General features: G+C 31.9%; 1 protein-coding gene across 2 annotated transcripts in view; it reads left to right on the forward strand.

Moving 5' to 3' along the window:
* The first annotated feature begins 545 nt into the window (after positions 1-545).
* Positions 546-21403, forward strand: part of LOC144842871 (anosmin-1-like) — a 39637-nt gene continuing 18779 nt past the window's right edge. For both annotated transcript variants that reach the window (XM_078699438.1, XM_078699439.1), the window contains exons 1-2: positions 546-702; positions 10356-10415. In XM_078699438.1, the coding sequence (XP_078555564.1) occupies positions 589-702; positions 10356-10415 (174 nt within the window). In that variant the 5' untranslated portion in view covers positions 546-588. The remainder of the gene's footprint in view (positions 703-10355; positions 10416-21403) is intronic.

The following is a 21403-nucleotide window of genomic DNA, read 5'->3' on the forward strand; positions in this document are numbered from 1 at the left end:
CAACATAGCTATGCCAAAATTTTGACATAGCTAAAATTATTACATAATAAAATTATTAAATATAGTTAACATTTTACTACTGTAAAACCTCAATAATAAGTCCATGGGCTTCTTTTTTTTTAGTACTCTTCATCTCAAGATGAGCTTTTTTTCAAGATGGGTTTCTTTTCAGGATTACTTTTGAAAACTAAAGAGTGGACTTCTTTTGGAATGTACAATATAAACTCGAAATTTCGACATAGTAAAACAAAATACTATGTCGAAATTTTCAACATGTTGAAATGTATTAAAAAAAGAAGTTTGAAATGTATTAAAAAATGAAGTTTAAAATCATTGGTTGCGATAAAAGATTTCCACGAGAAAGCCGCCCTCTGTCATTAAACAATATTAAAAGTAGATGCACTCATTTACAACCAATAAGGACAAACCTCTGTAAGTTGGTCTCTTCGTCACGCTTCATTAGATTTCAGATTTACTTGTAGAGTGTCGACTGTGTAGAGGTATGCGCTACCCGCGGTACACCGTCTGCTAAAAAGTCTGTGAAATGATGTAGTTTTCGGCCGATTTTGCATATTTACAGAGTTTACAATGGATATAAATATTTTAGCTGTTTGTGCTTTATTCATTTTATGTATTTCTTGCTCATATGGAGGGATTTTGTCAAGTCAATGTAAAGCAAAATGTATGACAGAAAATGTTCAAGTAAGTGTGATGATACTGATTATTACAGGCTCTAACAGGGGTCCCGCTTAGCCTACCTAGCCTACGTACGAACTGCTTTTTGGTGGTCGGTGTTAGGTAGTTTCCCCCTGCTGTGGCTATGCTAAAAAAGGAAAGTACTACCTGTTGAGTGTGGACTTCGGTACAGTATTATTGGATGTGCCCTTCAGCGTACGTGCTGATTCCAATATTATACGATTCCTATTTTCGGGCACTGCTTTTTATGAATGTGTATTAATTATACTGCTTGCAAATGTACTTTTTTATATAGATAGGCCTATTTAATATTATTAATATAAGAAGCATAGCCTGGCTATACTATCTAGCCTAGCTAGTACTAGGGTACTTATTTATTAACTCTGAGTCTAGACTATATTATTATATATAGGCCTATTATTATTATAGCATTTGGTAGTAGAGTAGGCATAGCTAGGCCTAGTAGTACTAGTTAGTTCTAGGCTAAGCCTAGGCTAGTAGAGTCATAGTTTTTTTCAAAAAAATTTAAACCATCAACTAAAGTATGGATGAATAAAGACTCCTCTATGTAGACTCTTTCCACAGGTTCCACTGCTGGCTTGAGATTTCTCAATTAAGGTGCCATCCCCCTGTCCCCAACCCTAAAAAATAATTATTTCTAAATTGCGATGAAACGTCCAGAGCCGAAATGTTCATGGCTTGAAACGTTCGTAATTGAATTCATTAACATACATACTTGGTTGGTTTTTAAGTTGTTGTGGCTTACACTGTAGGATTGGTGATAAACAATTAGAATAGAATTATGATTATGAAGTTTTCAAGTACTTTGAAGACAAATTTGAGATTGATGAAAAATATATTAGGTGCGTGGCATGAGAACTTGAGGTTGGGTCAAAAAGCTTGCTCATATCCGATGCCTGTGACTTGAGGAGTAAGGTGTGCAGATATGGCCAGAGTACACTACTACTGTATGTTTTATATAGTGGTTGCGTTTATTATGTTCTTTATGTTGAATATTACATTATTAACATCATTAGGCCAAATAAAAAAAATATACAAGGAGGGCAGTATTTTTCCTTAACAAACTTTATTTGGTCATCAACATTGATTTCTGCTACCATTTCAAAATGATATTGAAATAATCTGACACTGACTTTTTAAAACAAATTAATTTCAATTTCAAGAAAACAATTTAATGTTGAATGTACATTTGTGATTTTATCGGAAAAGAAACCAGAGGTTGCTCAAATATCTGGGGAGTTAAGTTATTAAGTGATGCTTAGTACAATAGTACTATCTACAGATACAATTATATTGTAAGGCCAAGACAAATGGGGTATATTATTTGCCCTTACAATATTAACAAAGTCTGTAGATAGCCTGCAAGTATGTTAAAGATGTACTGTATTGCGCGCCCCCCCCCCCCTCCCCCCCAAAAAAAAACACATGAAAAATAAAGATTAATTAAATCAGACTTTGAATACGTTATTTTGTAGTTTTAATAGTGAATAGAAAAAAAACGGAAACAAATAATGTTTTCACTTATTTAAAATAACATGATAAATGGTTAAATTCAACAAAAAATCCATTGGCTGGCAGCCAATTTGACCATTTTGTGCTTTAAATTCCATTTTTTTCAGGTTAAAAATACATTTTTTTTCGATCAAATTTTTGGTCGAAGTCAATAACTATTATGTGACATTAAAATGGCATATTCAACAACAAAAATTTAAAAAAATTATTTTTCAGGGGGACAATACATCTTTAAGTACAGTATACTGTACCCAACTTAAACTTAAAGTGGAGCTCCACCCAGAAAATTGCTATTTTTCATACATTTCAACTATTCTTTAAAAATATCATCCCTCATACTTCATATTTTTTTGAAATTTTTTTCAATGAGTATGATTTTCTTGAAAATCACGCCTTTTTGCGTTTTGGGGGGATACCTTGTAATTTCCTATTCTTTTACATGCAAAAGGGGGGTATATTTGAATATTCCTAAAAAATTAATTTCTTCACGAAAAAAAAAATGTAAAATGTTTTTATATGTAATTTTTCCAGATCTTTTTATTTCTGGTATTGTTATTGCGTATACATTGCGCAATTTCGCGTAAATAGACACTTTTCCCCGTTGGGTCCAATTGGGTTTTTTACTTTGCTAGGGAGTATGATCACATGACATTTCTCACGACATTTTTCACACTGCAGCTGGCGATCTGTTATTGTCGCGATGTTATTTTTGACGGGCGAAAAGTATATTAAAACATTCTGGATGTGACCCTATCATGTTTCACAGTGTAATAAGTGATTATGAGATTATTACTAAAATGTCAAATTTAACGAGATTTGAGAAAGACGTGGCTATATATTCAATAAAGCTAGGCCTAGGCCTACTAGAGTCTAGGTATGTAACGATGCTGCTTGGCCTCTAGCTGGCTGCCTTACAGCTGTGAAGTTTGTTATGGCACCCAATCTCGGCCTACCCATGGGCCATGATAGGGTGCCTGAATAGTTGCTTTTCAGTCAGCCATAAGCTTCCACATCCGTTACTATTCTTTACTATTCTGAGCAATACCAGTCTTGTTTTGAAGAGAATTTTGTGTTTTACAATTCTTAATGTGCGAGAAAACACAGGAACGATAAATGGGACGAAACGACCAAGCATTTTCGAACCCATGACTACAGTCCTACCTAGACCTAGCTAGGCTGAGCAGACGATTTAGCTAGGCCTAGCTTAAAATTAATAAGCAATTTGATTAAGATTATTATGCTGTTGTTGTACAGTGCAAATCATGATGTTACATGTAAATTATGCTGACATTTTTATCGGAAATATTACTTGGGCCTAAACAAATCGTATTAATTGTGTGTATAAACAGGGAGTTGTAAAAATTATTTTACAACTCCCTGGTATAAAATTGATTCGCCATTTTCCAACACATAATTTACCAAAGGGGAGACATTTCACCAACGCGTTCACCGGCGACTAAAACGCGTCAGTCGCTAAGTGTAACGCGTTTTGCGACGTATTGTAAACTAATAACCCCTAAGTTACTGAAAAAGTGTAATGTAGTAAAAAACACTATTTTCTGACCAATTTTTTAGAAATTAGTTTTTGGAAAATATTGCCATATCTTTCCTGTTTTTTGTATGTAATCACTTTCAATTAAACATACTTAAACATAATATAAGCTGAGAAAGTCTGAGTGTAGCTCCACTTTAACATATAAAGTCTTTGTCGTATTTTTATTTCGCTCTTAACAGTTAATACCCAAGTGTTATAATGACCTACAGCTCTGTACATATTATCAACGTTCTATCTTACAAATGTGCAGTAATGATTTTTTAAATAATACAAAAATCAGTAATTGATACTTGGGTTTGTTTGATGGGCATATAGACTGAGTAATGTCTCAACGGAAGTCCTAATTGTAATCAAAATATGATTTTACTTTGAATATACCATTTATTGTACAGGTGGGTAAACAACAAAAGAATGGTACAACCCAAAGGGGACTTTTAAGTCCGCTATTCTTCTTAATTTGCAACTTGATAGTTCGCTCTGATCTCAAGTTCAAACTTTGTATAGAAATTTAATTCCAAGCATTTTACATTGGTATTTATTCCTGGGGAGTTTAGGGTTTTCTGATATTATAGTTTAAATCTGAATTGCTTCGGGGAGACACCAAAATTATTTCATATTCATTACGGTACTTTGCTTGGTAAATGAATGTAGCTCAGCAGAAATTGATAGGTTTAAAGTCTATAGTAACTTTTTAGATTTCTCACCTTTGTTCAAAATTTAAATACAATTTTTACTGTAGCTGACAATGACATATAAAAGGAAAATCCTTTTTTGGCTAAAGGTGCCTAATTTAGGACTCTTTTAGTAGACTAGGCTATGAATGAGGTAGGTGCCACCCGAAGAGGTAGAAATTCTCATATAACTTTTCTAGACCAGTTTTTTCTGGGGAATCCAAATATATTGGGTAAACGGGCTGTAACCTGAGAACTTTCGCGTGAGGGCGCTTTTTTCAAAATGGCTGCCAGTTACAGTAGACTATGATATCTTGGCAACCACTGGTCATAGAGAGTTGATTTTGGTGTCAAATTGTTTGGAATGTACATGTTCCTATTTGATGTAATAGAACATTTTGTCAGAAAATGGATGAAAATACCTCTATTGACCTTTGACCCAATATCTAACAGATATCATATCTCCGTAACTACTCGACACAGAAAGTTGTAATTGGTGTCAAACTCTCCAGAATATAGATGTTTATATTCAAACTAATAGAACATTATCTGTAAAAATGACCGGAAATAACGTTACTGACCTTTGACCCAAAATGCAAGACATTTCTCCTATCTGATCATGTTAATCCTGTCAATTAATTCATTTTGTGCCAATTGGAGGTTGACATTCTCATATTATTTTCTGGACCAGTTTTTCATGTGCAATTCGAATATATGAGATAAATAAGCCATAACAAGGCCAAGAATTTAATTCTTTTACTACATACATGCTTCCCTTTAGTGTTTCAGACTGTATGTCGTGTATTAATATTCAAGATCGCTCACATCACTGCAATCTGAAAAGTCTTCATATTCATTATGTGTAAACAGTTCCAGAATTAAATTCTTGGCCTTGTTATGGCTTATTTATCTCATATATTCGGATTGCACATGAAAAACTGGTCCAGAAAATAATATGAGAATGTCAACCTCCAATTGGCACAAAATGAATTAATTGACAAGATTAACGTGATCAGATGGGAGAAATGTCTTGCATTTTGGGTCAAAGGTCAGTAACGTTATTTCCGGTCATTTTTACAGATAATGTTCTATTAGTTTGAATATAAACATCTATATTCTGGAGAGTTTGACACCAATTACAACTTTCTGTGTCGAGTAGTTACGGAGATATGATATCTGTTAGATATTGGGTCAAAGGTCAATAGAGGTATTTCCGGCCATTTCCTGAAAAAATGTTCTATTACATCAAATAGGAACATGTACATTCCGAACAATTTGACACCAAAATCAACTCTCTATGACCAGTGGTTGCCAAGATATCATAGTCTACTGTAACTGGCAGCCATTTTGAAAAAAGCGCCCTCACGCGAAAGTTCTCAGGTTACAGCCCGTTTACCCAATATATTTGGATTCCCCAGAAAAAACTGGTCTAGAAATGTCATATGAGAATTTCTACCTCTCCGGGTGGCACCTACCTCATTCATAGCCTAGTCTATAGCACATTGGTGGAGGACGAACTTAACACTTTAACGCACAATGGAGGAGTCGAGGAATATGTTGAAGATGACCCCAAAGAATAGATGACCCCAAAGATGACCCAAAAATGATAGAACTTGAAGAAAGGCAACTGAAGGAAATGACAAGAGATGCAGAAAATAACAAGAAGAAGATGATTGGCATAATGTTGGCACAAATAACACAGTAGCTACTGTACACATAATAAGGCTAAAGCTGGCTAGAATTTTAAAGCCTTGAAAAATGCTTTAGGCTGAGTGGAGAAACTTCATTCTTCATCCGCCCAAGACAATTACATCCCTGTAATGTTAAAAAGTGAAACAGTTGTTAACACATTGGTATTAGTTAAAAGAGACATTTATTTGAATATAAACATGTTCAATCATTTATCCAATTAATTCTTTCATCCTGTTTTTCAATGCTAGCTGTAGATAGTAATCAGAATGTTAAAACTGAAGGAGTTACTCTTTCAAGTTGTTTTTTAATCTGTGCAATTCTGTATCCAGCAGGCAGGATATTTTTAAGTGGGCGGGGCTAGGGTGTGAAATTATAATTGACATGCACAAACCTGGCTGGAAAACTAATTTTCAGAAAGATGAATAGGAAAACTGTTGGCCAAGAACTGTAAACATGATTGATCTTAGTCTATAATCTGTTAGGTTCTAGACGGCGATACGGCTTAATATTGATAAAAGCATTTTGGCACATCATGTGCAGCTATTGGATTTTAATCGCAATCTTATTTCCATTAATATATTGACTTTACTATTATGTTTGCATAGTTATGAATGATATCTTTGACGCAGAACTTATTTTTAGAACAACAATGTTGATATTCTGGTGTGTGTGCCCCCATTCCTCACGTAGTACTGGCTACTGACATATGGCAAAATCTCTAATTAATCACTTTAGTATCAATAATACATTTAATCTTCCATTTGTGTGACGTGATATTTATGATGCAACACACAGTAAAAATAGCATTTTAGATATAGACATTTCATGATTTCTTGGCATACATTTGATAATATATTATTTAATAATAATAAAATTAACTTAAAAATTCAATATATTGTATTGATAATTACACAGTATTAAAAAAAAACATGAACAATAGATTTTTTAGAAATTATGAGAATGGTAAAGTTACTAGTGAACTTGCTGATTAGGATTGGATGATTTGTACAGATAATCATAGTTAATCACCTATTTAATCCCTATTTAATCTTATTTTATTCTCTGTGTAATAAACCTCCCATTTCTACACAAACAATTGTTTTTGATACACTGATGTGAATTTACTACATATCCTGAGCTGTAGATATTTAGCCGTTCCCATCTAACACTTTGGTGTTAGTTTTACAAGTTATTGAAAAGTGTATTCAGTATAGTCAGTGGACCAGTCATGATCATAAATTGATTGGTATTGTTCTCGTATTTGAGCGGCTCGACATATTTCATTGGATTTTAGCTTTGTGCAACTACTACTCAGCTATTTTTAATGATAAGGCTGTGAAATCAGTTTTAACATTTTGCAACTAACACTATCAAACTTTATATGACAAAAAAATGTGATGTGCCTATAATTATATGGACATGATGATGTCATATCACTACCACATTTGGGCATATCACTACCATATGGGCACATCACACGGTTTTTGTCAAACTAGTTTGATAGTGTAGACAGAGCTTTATTGAACGTTTTTAGTTTTTGCCAATCGTCATTACTGAAAATACATGTTGCTAAATGTTTATTAATTACTGTAGGCCAAGGTCTGTACTGGTATAAAAATGTTTTATGGTCTTCATAACAAAATAAATATATTCTTGTCATTTTGATTGGTTGATTTAATTTTTTTTTTTTCATTTTCTAATATAATATGGTAGAGCATGTTCTGTGGTTCGAAGTAGTTCACTGATTGCAAACTTGACTGATTGATTTTATTGACATTCAATACCCTCAGCTTATCATCAATACCCTTAGCTTATCATCAATACCCTTAGCTTATCATACCATGCACAGTTAATTAACCCAGAAAGATATAAACTAGAATACAGTAGGAGCCACTATTACTGTAAGTGTCATATGATGATTTGTGTGGTGCTTTGCTACCCTTACCCAGTGCATGGACCTATCCCGCCGCCTAATGACCCCTATCTCCTACTCATCATGGCAACCAGTTTACGCATGAGTGAACATTCTGCTTATGCTTCGATTGCCGACTTGTGTTGAGATGAACAATCTATTCGTATTTCCTTTAATTTCTGTTTGCCTCGTTAGTTTTTGGGTTTGTTTGAGTTGATCGACCTTATTAGTCAAAACAAGCGACTTCATGTCCCTGATGTGGGAATTAAGATATCATTGCAATGTTTAGCCCATTGTTAATGATGATTATAACATCTTTATTCATTGAATTATTACTTTATTTGAAGTAGATACAATAGAGAAATAACCAAAACATTCTTAAGCTCTGTCTACACTATCAAACTAGTTTGACAAAGAAGTGTGATGTGCCCAAATATGGTAGTGATATGCCCAAATAAGGTAGTGAAATGACATCATCATGTCCATCATATTTGGGCACATCACATTTTTTGTTGTCACATTAAAAGTTAAAAGCCTTTGTCAAAAGATGGTCAGGTTGAAACCTTTACCAACCATCCTGGTGGCTACGTCCCTGCATATGTACAGTCGACTCTCCCAATACCGGACACCTTTGGGCCGGCCAAATATGTCTGGTTTTCTGGAAAGTCTGATATTCGGAATGTGTTTTTAATGGTAAAAATCAATTTGGGACCTTTTGGTCCTAAAAAAAAGTCTGGTATTGGGAGAGTTTCTGGTTTTCAGAGAGTCCGGTATTGGGAGAGTTGACTGTACCAACATTTTGGTGATGAAAACTATTTCACTGGGAATAGTAAAACTTCTGTACAGAAAAAGTAGTAGTATCAGCATTGAATACACATATTAAGTACCTTTGCAGTTTATTATTTACTGTTAAATGCACTTAAAAAGTGTATTTAAATTCTATTCTAATTTTAAAATCCTACGGATTATTTGGGCAACAAAGCGCATCCCAGTGCGATGTAAAGACAACCATTATGTTATATACCCCACTCATTTTTAATGAATGTGTTCTGGCGACACAAAGCCGAGTAAGTTTCTTGCTCAGTTGAGCCCCGTCGACGTCGTCGGTCTCCAACCAACTGTTTTATTGAAGTCATTGCAATTCCAGAAGGATTTAGGCGATACTTGTCAATTTGTGGAAAAGCTTTTAGGTTGTCTGTATGCTAGCATTAATCCCAAACCACATTGTAGTAAAGGAATGAACAGCAGATGGCTACATATTTTAACAACACTGAATAAAATATAAACTATATTGGATTTTGTTTCAGGCAGAGAACATAAAGAATCTGCAATAAAATTGCTGATCAATTTCTATATTATAGTGTAGCAAGCAATATAAATACATGGTATTTAGTGAGTGAGTAGACTGACTGTGATTGTTTAATTGTAAAGTTTAACAATTAAAATAATAACAAAAGTTTTAAAATCAGAAATGGTCCTATCCTTGGTCCTTAAAGGGTGTCTATAAAATTCAGATCTGAGTTTTCTATATCTAGAAAGCCAGATACAGTAGATCTAGAAAAGCCAGGTAGATCTAGAAAACTTGAATATTGTCTGAATTTCTAGTTTTGTGTTATCCAACATCTGATACTGTACTTGAGTTATCAGTATCATCAAGAAACAATCAAGATGATTTTACTGTAGATGAAAAATAAAATATTTGTTTAATTTTATTTCTGAATTTACAATAAACAATGTATTGTGCATTAAACTACTGATTTTACTACGCTATAATCAGGGGTTTTTTCCATTTTCAAAATTGTTATTTGTTCAATTAATAACCTTCAAAATTGTTATGAAATTCATAATTGATAAGTGACAGATTGCTTATATCCTTGCTTGACCCTTTCAACTTTTTAAATATGCGACAAGCTCAGGCTGTTGACGTGTTAATAGATTGCTTATTTTGCTTTCAAATTTTTTAAAATATTTTATATTTTGAATTGAATGGGGTATACAGTTTTATGATGTATGCTGGTAATATAAACAGTGAAACAACTCCAAACAAAATTCTATTTATGCACAAAACAATAATCATTCATTCATCTTTTTACTTCGGAAGATCACATAATATATCCATGGCAAAAAAAAGCTTAATCTAATAAATCATACAGATAATCGTCCAATACATGCAGTACGGTAGATAAATAGTAATAATACAGTATTTCATAGTCAATATGATGGTTTAAATATGTTGTATGTATTCTATGTATTATAGTATAATATTAATAATTTGTTTTTGTTGTGTTCCCTTTAGTGGAAGTCGAGTACACTTCAAGCCATAGAGGATTGTGCTGATGACGTTAACTGCTCTTCTGTAAGTAGTACACGTAAAATTCATTTATAATTTACTGTTATTGGTTTTTATAGTACTGTATGAAAAATTATCAGACTAAATTGTAACTATTCAAAATTTGTTTCAGGACGAGTTACCCATTCAATTACAAACAGATGGGATATCCTAGTTGACTTTTAACAACTAAATTAATTGAGTAATTAATCATGGGTAAAAATGTGAAAGTAGTAATTTCTCAATGTCTGTAAATTGCTGCAGGCATCCATCCCACTCAATTCCTTTTGAAAAAATCTTTTCAAAGAAGTAACAAGTAATGACCCCCGACATTTGGTTTAACTGATGCATATCACTGTTTCACTGATTCTGGTTTATAAATTAAAGTATAAATTAAGGGAAGTCACGCCAACCCTTTTGATAATGGGTATGTACGCCATAGGCGATGGAAGTTCCATACAACCAAACCACGAAAGGATTAGTCGGTGTATAAAGTCCTTTGAAAAAGTCTTTCACAAATTCATCACGCACTATATTTCTTTTCATAGAACAAAACAATTCGTAAAAATGCAACAAGAAACGTTTTGTTTTGTGAATGATTTTTATCTATGTACTTCAATCTCTATAGAAATGGTTATTTAAAGGAAGTAGGTCCCGTTATAAATACTAGTATTGATTTGTTAAATCTGAAAAGAATCGCTGGTAATCCCTTGTCGTAAGCTTTATTTTAAAAGATAAATTTATGATAAGCTTGGTAATAAAACTGATAGATAGTTTCTTTGTGATATGTAACAGGGCCGCCTTAACTTCATTTTTACCTATGATCATCAAGTTCAGCAGGATTCTCATTGATCTGGTTTATTACCTTTATACAGGTGTATCATTGTTTCTTTTTAATAGCACAGCTCATTGAAAGTGTTAGTAGCTGGCCTCCCCAAAGTACCTGACCTCCCCAAAGATTGACCTGTGTTATGTGTTTCAACCTTTTTTATAAGCCAGTTGCATTAATTGGATTGTCTTTCTTAGAATACATTTTGATATTAAGGAATTACAGTAGGGGAGTCCAGTCAAAAACCTTCTTCTCATTTTACTCTACCCACTACTGAGACCAGCTTAATTTTGAACTTCTAATACTACTAGTACCACGACTTAAATTAAATGTTTTTAAATTTTCTTGACCTACAGTACCACACAATGTATAGTATTTCATTTTTCTTCTTCTTCTTTATTGTATAAAACAAAAATCAACTAAATATTTCAAAGGTGTCATAAAAGTATTTCATCAGTCATCAGTGTTCCTGTTGGAAAAAAAAAAAAAACATTTCCTACCCACTGTGTTATAATTTCATCCATGACATATGGGGTACAACGAAGAAGTTTATAATTTATAATGTGCCCTGTGACTCCAGAGTAATAAAATGAAATATGATAACAAATGCTATCCCTCTGAGTGAATAGTGATAGATTAAATTTAAATGAAACATTGTAAGTTTAATTTAAAAACAATCAAAAGTTATTACCAACATCTGTTTCAGCTGCTAAAGACAAATATACTTGCATTGGGCGCATGGGGTGATATTGGTTTCTGAGCTTCTCAAAATACAAACAATTTATATAGCTTATTAAAGTCTAATAATTCAATATTATACTTATTGGTCACTCACTGGTGAATATTCAGTTTTCAGTATTTGATATTGTAGAGTACTACTACTATGATTTATTTTTTTATTCATTCTGTTGATCAAACAAGGATAAAAACACAGAAAAGTACATTGAAAAAGCAACTTATTTCCACTGTAGTCCCTAAAAATGATACACCTTAAAGATGTCCCCCAAAAACATGAAAAATGAAGATTAATTAAATCAGACTTTGTATAGGTTATTTTGTGGTTTTAATAAAGCTAATCACTTCCGTAGAAAAAAAAAAGAAACAAATTAATGTTTTCACTTATAAAATGACAAAATAAATGGTTAAATTCAACCAAAAATCTGACTGGCTGCCAAGTTGACAATTTTTTAACTTTAAAATACAGTTTTTTCAGGTAACTATACATATTTTTTTCGATCTAATTTTTGGTCAAAGTGGATAACTATTATGTGACATTAAAATGGTATATTCAACAAAAAATTGTAATTATTATTTTTTCAGGGGTAATTAACAACAGAATTGTAGAAAAAACATTCAAAAAAAGAAAATCAATATGAATCAAGATAATAAATAAAACATCGTACAAACACGTTATCGACTCTCTGGTACTACTGTATACTCCACATTTACGAAAAGACTATAACTACAGTATATTATTATGTACAGTATTTCATTATATGTACATAGTTTATATACTGTATAATACAGTTATATTATAATATAAAACCTTATATCAAATCATCTTTGTCTTCGTTTTGGCCTTTCCCTAAAATGCTATAAAAAATCCACCATAAGCGCATAAATTATGACGACCAATTTTGACCATTTATGCACATACAGCATGATTGTTACTTTGCATTACTTTGCAATTGGTATATTAAAGTAGATGATTCAGTTCATGTACATACATGAATGCTAATCCCATCTAATCCTACTTAATCCAGTACATAGGGGATAAAAGTCTAGCAGGTTGTACAATATAATGAAGTATTTCATATTCAAGGTTGTATGTAAGCTATGTCGCTGGGAAGCAGTTGTTATGGTGAATGACACAAAGCAGGCTATATGATAATTTTAGAACCGACTCATCGTTATTGCTGGCGTATCCCATTTTTCTTAATTAAGTGCCTTTGATAACTTAATATTGAATCGAAGAAATTGTATGAATATCACGTTTTGAAATTAATGACCATACCAAGAAAATTTAATTTTTTGATATTTCTAAACTTTAGTTTAGAAATATTAACAAAAGAAAATGTTTCTTGTAGGATTTGGACAAACAACCTGTTGCTTACATGGTGGTTGTTGTCTTTTAGACCACTTAATTAAGAGTTACCATACAAATATTTGCATCCATAATGATGCAAAATTTTAAAATTATTTTTTTTTGTAGTTGATAAATCAAAGTGTCATTTTAAATATGACATCTAATGTACAACAAATACTAAACATTGTTTAAAGATGTATTGTCCCCCTGAAAAAATAATTATTAAACATTTTTTTGTTGAATATACCATTTTAATGTCACATAATAGTTATCCACTTTGACCAAAAATTAGATTAAAAAAAATGTATTTACCTGAAAAAACTGTAATTTAAAGCAAAAATAACCAATGGATTTTTGGTTAAATTTAACCATTTATTTTGTCATTTTATAAGTGAAAATATTTATTTTTTTCAAAGTCTGATTTAATTAATCTTCATTTTTCATGTTTTTGGGGGACAATACTGTACATCTTTATTGGTTAATAATTTCAGTCACTTATGCTTGAAATAAAAATACAATCTAAAGTGTGGTCTAATAAATATTGATAGATTTGAAATGAAACATGCCTCAGTGTTACTAAGCTCCATGACATTTCGTCCCTTTTGTGGTAAATTGGCTGTCGTACTTGCGGAAATGCAATACTGAAACTCGTAAAATTTCTCAGTGCATGCTCAAACCGCTGATTCCAGCACTCGTAAATGGCTGAAGGGGCATTATTATATTAGAAATTAATCCAGAATTTTTGGTCGGTAAATCATTGCGATGAGTGAAATGCAATGAACTTTGTTAATATGGCATGTACCGGGTTTATAGGCTTTGCCGTGAATTGATGATAACGGCTCTTTAGAGGTAATTCACTGGAATTATGGATTTTTCTAAATATGAATGATGTCATAAGTAAAACTCACCAAGTTTACTTTGTCTAATATCGGACAGACAGACAGAATGACTGAAATAGATCTTTTCTTAAGAAGCTCATTGTACAGTACAGTCAAACATGAATACGTAATAAATTTCAAACATTTTATGAAGTTTTCGCTTCTTATTCGGCACTATATTCACTGTACATAGAGATATCTATTTATTTATTCAATTTTCTGCCATATAATACGAAGAAGGAAAAACAATATAAAAGGCAAGGAAAGACCAAACAGGTGCTAAACACCTATGCTAGTTGGTCAACCCAGAACAGAGCACAGAAATAAACAAAAAAACGTTCTACAATTAAGGCATCTACAAGAAAGTGACCAACTACAAACATTTTCAATATCAAAATTATTTAAAAAACTAGACATGAAACTCGTCACTTTGACGAGTTAGTTATCCGCACCACGACAAACGCCACGTGCACGTCATACGTTGGAATATGCACGTCATACGTTGGAATATTGCACACAGATAAAGATTATGGCATTATGACAAGAACTGAAGAATATGATATGCTGTTAGTGCTGAATTCTGTCAATTTTGTGTCATATAGTATATACATGCAAACAGTATAAGCTGTATACATATTACATACAGTGTAGAATAGGTGAAATTACGGGACCCGCCATTTATTCCAATTTTTAACATGGCGACGGTATCAAAATGAAACACTTAGATAGCAATTTCAGAAGGAAATTATCTCAGGAACAACATATTAACGTGTAGAAGAAATTTGAATACGTAAAATATAGATGCGCACCCTTTTAAATGTGATGAACTATTACGCAAAATATGAAAATACGACTTTTTTTATTCAACTGGCCATATGATGACGTCACAACATCCGATTGGCAAAATGTTTACATGAATTCGTATCTACAATCCAATAGCTTCCAGAAAACGTTTTAATCGTGATTATCACATTTTATTCTTACGAGCTATTACAGATTAAAATTTACTGTAAAGATGAAATTAATGACCCACGTAATTAAAATTTTTAGGCATGATGACGTCATAAAAATTAAAATATTTTTATCTCATGCTAAAGAAAGTTGATTGACCTACACAATATATAAATGTAGAAGAAAAAGGAATACAGATAAGCGTGATGCGCTCCATTGAATGTGATGAGCAATAACGAAAGAGACAAAAATCCTATATTTTACATTCGTGTGGCCATACGATGACGTCACAATGTTTTTTTAGCCTTATTGATGCATGATCCGATATCTACAACTCATCAACTTCTAGATTTTGTAATAAAAATAAACGGTTAACGGTTTACTTTAGAAACTATGACTGTTTAAAAAAAGACATAATTTTGACGATTTTTTAAGCTTTTTCATAAAAAACGCGCACGAATTGTCTAATTCAACGTGTTCGTATGGCATTATTTAAACTGGAAAAGGTCTAAATTGTTTTCAAAATTACTAGGAAAGGCTTGAAAAATATAATTCAAGAGAAAAAAATATGTTTTTAACGCTACGTGCGCACCGCGCGCGTAAAAAATTGCGCGCCCGTGGGAATTTTTGACATGCTCAAAATGACAAGAAACGCGTAAAAAGTTGATTAGAAATTAATTTTGCGCATTTTGAAATTTTAAATGCGCGTGCGCGCGTAACTTCTTGTGAAACATGCCATTTTTAATCCGTAGAAAGTTTGCCCCTGATATGACTTAAATTTTGTCAAAGTGTCAATACTAAATGACTTTTGGTTTTTAATCTATGATCAATCATTGAAATTCATAAAATTGCGCGTAAGTCACGTTGCGCAACTATGACGTCATTCAAAAATAGGAGGTGCACAACTTCACGTAAATGCCCATATGTTGTCAAAGTTATGAAATGTTATGTTTACACATTTTAGAGGAACACGACTCACAAAAAGGAAGGAAGGAAAGAAGAATAATACAGAAAAAATATATTGATCTCATACAATAACAAGGAGTTATCCGCTTGGTATACCAAGCGGATAACTAATAATATGATATGTACAAACAACAATATTGAAATGAGTAGTCTTTGGTAAAGTAGTATCGGAACTGTTTTCAGGATTAGAGAGAAAAGAAATTAAGTGTTTGGATGGCTTAAGTCAGGATCTAAGTAGATTGCCTACTTTTACCAAACAATAGAAACATATGTAACATGACTGTGACGACCACATGGCAATGTCGTGAACATACATGTACATTGAGATGCAATAATTAACGTTTATAGAAGAATAAATCCTTATTAATATTAAGATTCTGTTGTTTGGTGTAAAAACTACTCGACAAAGAAATTGAAAATATGAAGTTAAGACCAAAAACCACAAGATAAAAAAGAAACCTTAATTGTTTGTAAAATTGTATGCAGTCAATAAAAATAAATGTACTTCAGTATTGTACAAAGGAAAAGAAAGTTGCATCTTTCGCAGAAAAACGTACTTTAGTTTTATGTGCTGGTTTTGTTTTGGAATATAATAAATGTTGCCTCTATTTTTACATAAATAAAAAAAACTTCAATACAAAATTTAATTTCAATGAAATTGTATAATATTATAAACATCATTTAATCCATTACAAACATTTGATTATCTTGATAATTTTCCCACAAAAGAAAAGAAACAATGTATTTTATTATTGCAACATCGGATGTAATTAAAGTTTTCAAGATAGTACAGATGTAACTATTATGTACTTGTACTCATACAGGACAAACTTTGTATAGATGTACTGTACTTTAAATAAAGTTTGTTACACATGGGGTATTTTGTATGGAATGTGATGGCCAGTGATTCCCTGAGGCTAGATAATTAAAATGAATAACCAATTGATGATGATAATCATTTTGCAATATAGAAATTGATCATGCAGGGCCGCACGCAAGACTCACAGGTGTAATTCGTTAGTTTGATGTGAATTGATAGGCGAAAACCACTTTATGCTATTATCAAAATTGAATGAAGGGTTTTTATAAACACCGCTTCTGAAAACTGATATCTCAACAGCATACAGAGTTGCATCCTGCACTGTTTTTTATTAAACAATTAGTTGGCACTATTTTGGCAATACAGTAATAGTAGAGTATGTGCTTTATTAAGTACTATAACAGAAGAATCATTTTTTAAAAATTATTTTTTGTTTTTTACATTTTAGTGTTTATACACTAAAATACTATTTTAGCATACTGTACATCCAAATTATCCACATTTCTGCAGTAGTATTTAGTAATGTATTTATACATTAAAAACATTTTTTTTATCGTGTTTATGGTATACATACATATATAATTAAAACTAAATGCAGGGCTAAAAATTCACAGCAAAAAGCAATTGCAAAAATGTTAAAACGGTTGTAATTTTTGAATAAAATAAATTCTTTTTTGTAGAAGTAATTAAATTATAGCAGGTGAAATGACCCTGTGAAATGATTGGTTTGCAATTACAATTCATCATGCATTAGTATACTATTCTTGTCAGTAGTATACTATATGCATGCTATTCATTCATTCATTCATTTGATCAAAATAACATAAAACAAGTAAAAAGGTTCATGAATAAAACAGTATTAAAAACATATAAAACAATGATAAAAATATTTTAAAACATCTAAAACCGTATAAAAACAAAGTTTATAATATTTTTAAAAACCATTAAAAATTCTTAAAAGAGATAAAAAGGGTGAGAAAAAGTGATTTCGATCAGGATCGTCCAAGAAAACCAATAACTCAAGTTTATTTCCATTGGAGTCCTTGAGGTAAAAAAAAGTTTTAAAAGAAGTTAAAAATAAGTTTAGATGCTATGCCGTTTCAATGCGAGATTGTTATATAACAAAACAGTTGCAATTTGGCAACAAGAAGAAAGTGAATATACCCATCATCTCCTTCTGGGTAGTTTGGTAGTACAATGAACTTAATTGTAGGCTAAGCAATTATAAGATACAGCTGGCCTAGTTATGGTATCTATAGAAACAGGTTAAAGGCTGCAAGATTGAGGTTAATAACTATATAGAGGCCTACTATAGTAGTTGTGCTAATAGTTAATAAAAACATCATTGTTTACCCTGATGCCTACCCTTTAAAATCTCATCAGCTAACTTCATACATTTTTTAATGTGTAAATTGTTCTCATTGGCTAATTATTTTACGTCAGAATGATGTGTTTATTCGTCATTAGGACGTCATTTCATTTCATTAGAAGGCGATAACGAGCGTTGTTAGAAAGTGAGATTAATTAAACCAATTAAAATCACTTTAGATGTCATATTCCAATCACAGACTTTATATTAAGTAATACAAATCTTGCATTTAATCCATTGGTGTTGAGATCAGCTGATCTATTGGCCAAATAACATGCTGGGGTGACTACATGATGACCAGTAGTCCTGATGACCCATACATTATCACGGCCAGTCTCCTGCCTTACTCCGTGCAGTGAACCCTAGAAAACTAGTCGCACCATAGGGTCGAAGATGTCTAGCATAAAAAACTCTGTGGTTGGCCTATCGCTGGTAAATAATAATAATCTATTGATGTTTATCTATATTGAAATTAATGTTCTTTTCATATAAATCCAATAACAAGATTTTGGAGATATTTGTCCAGTTGGTCATTTTAAATTTGAAATTTAAATATATTTTAATGTAACCTTGACCATTTTGGCTGAATATTCACATTGGTATGTATCCACTTTTCAAGAGTTCATCACTGAACTAGCCTTGCATTTAATAGTACAGTCACAGGGGGCAGGAAAGTGATTCAAACACCACTGTTAAAAAAATTGAGGACAGATTTAAATAAAGCATTTGACAATATAAATGATTAGTTTTGAAAATTAGATAATATAATATTTAATAATAAGATTTAAGACACAATATATTCAAGAAAATATTTAAATTTTTATATTTAAACATTAATGTAAAGTTGAGTAACACAATGTAAACCTGAGTAACACAAGATTTTGAATCAAATTATTCCAAATGTGTTTAGTAGTTAGTGGGCTTTATACACATCTGTATGGTATGAATGTAACCATACTGTAGTTTAATTTCTTTACAACTTATTATTACTGAGTGAAAAGAGTAAAAGTGCTGCTGTAAAACTAGAAATCTATCTTCACTATTTGATTTAGTGCACTTGATTAATTGATAATCTTGGATCAGTGATTAGAGTGGTCAAGTCTGGCCATATTGATAAACCAGCAAATGACCGCTGTCACCGCTTCCTTTTATCTACGTTATTTGACCGCAGACTAATTGGTTATCTGAATATTAACCATTCAGTTTTGGATTTGTTATTATTCTTCAATCTATTGCATAAACATCGGATCTTTTGAAAGCTGACGAGTGTTTTGAAGTTGCTCCATTAGGAATTGACTTGGTATGGTATGCTGCATGAATCAATAAACTAATGCAGGCTTTATCAATAAATATTCAACAACATTTGACATTAAAGTTTACTCATTTGCATCTGCTATGCAATGATTAAACATGATCCAATATCAATAATCAGCATTCCACTGGTTGAATAATAGCAAGCAGATTAAAGTCATCATCTTCTCTTCCTGATGCTTATCATCTTCTATTATCTCTTGTATCATGAAAAAGCAAGAAGATTTATAGTAAATTTTCTATTTCTCTTCTCTTGTGTCTTCTTGAAGCAACCAGATCAAAAGTCCTCTTTCTGATGTCTCTCTAATTTTGACGTCTTTTCTAATCATAAAAAGCAAGAAGATTAATAATGAATTTTCTCTTTCTATTCTCTTTTTTTGTGTCTTCTTGAAGCAATTGTTCTTGATTAAAGCAACCAGATCAAAAGGTCCTTCTCTTTCTAATACACTACTATCTACTTTTGATGTCTCTTTTAATCATAAAAAAGCGAGGAGATTATAATCTTTTTCTATATTTTTCTTTTTCTTCTTGTCTTGAAGCAACCAGATCAAAAGTCATCCTTTTTCTGATCTTTCTCTACTTTTGGATTTTCTCTAAAAATCATGTGATAGAAAATCAGAAAGATACTTTTTAAAGAAAAGATAATCTCTCCTCTTTTTGTGGTATTCTCTTTTTGTGGTATCTCTTTTTTAATAATCATCTGAACTAAAAAGATACAGAAAACAATCATTTTGCCTGTGTTATATATTTTTCATTATTTTACTGACTATTCTCTTCCCAATTACCTAACCTCTTCGGGCCACATGGCCCATCCATAAGGCTGCTCTCTACCCAATTGCCATAGTTTAATACTAACCTGTTCTTATGTTAACCTTCATACTAAAACATAATTAACATTATTCACTTTGTGAAGAGAGTGTTTGGCAAGCGATCAAAACCAAGTAAGGTTTATTACCTACCAGTAAGTAACAGTTGAGGACAACTTCACTTCCAATGAACTTTGATTTTTAGTTTCCTAAATGTGCTTATACTGTATCATTAAAATGCATTGCTATACTGACTGTATCAACCTTCTTTAAGGTGTAAGTTCAAATTGTTTGTAAAATGAGTTTGTGGGTGTACACTTCCCCCTTTCCCCTCCATTCTTTATCTTCTGCATTATGTAAACAAATAATAGTAGAGTATAGTCCAAGGCCCTGTTTCTGCTGCCAAGTAAATACCGTATTTAATACCGTATTTTTTTTATCGAAATTTGGGAGATCGAAAAAGGCTGATTGGGTAAAAAGAAATTAATTGTAACATGACCACTCAAGATAGTACTTCCAGCAGAAATAGGGTACTAAAAAATATGATATAAAATATACCGTATGTGATGCAAACTTCATATGTTCATTTCCTTACTAGAAAATCATCGTGAATCCTTATTAACTGATTACTATTAGATGGTTTTCTCAGAGGCATTTCATCTAAGAGAATTGTAATTCGTTCCAAAACCCTTAAAGCTAAAACCTTGAGAAATCTAATTCATCAAATAGGAAAATTAAATATTCCATTCATTGGAGCCAAATGGGATGCGACTCTGTGAAAATCAGTATTAAATCCTCAGCCAATGTCTTGGGGATATAGGATAATAGGAAACTGCTATTTAGTTAGTCCTCCATGGTTCAACTATGACAGTTTAGAGTATTGATTTTTAAATTTCAATATTGTGAAATAAGCCTGTAATTATATTTTTTTCAATCGTTTTATTTTTCAAGAAGACAGTTGTTATAATAATAGACTACATTAGATGAAAAGGGTTTGTG

The sequence above is a fragment of the Antedon bifida genome, chromosome 5, assembly GCF_963402885.1.
Source record: "Antedon bifida chromosome 5, ecAntBifi1.1, whole genome shotgun sequence".
Lineage (NCBI taxonomy): Eukaryota > Metazoa > Echinodermata > Crinoidea > Comatulida > Antedonidae > Antedon > Antedon bifida.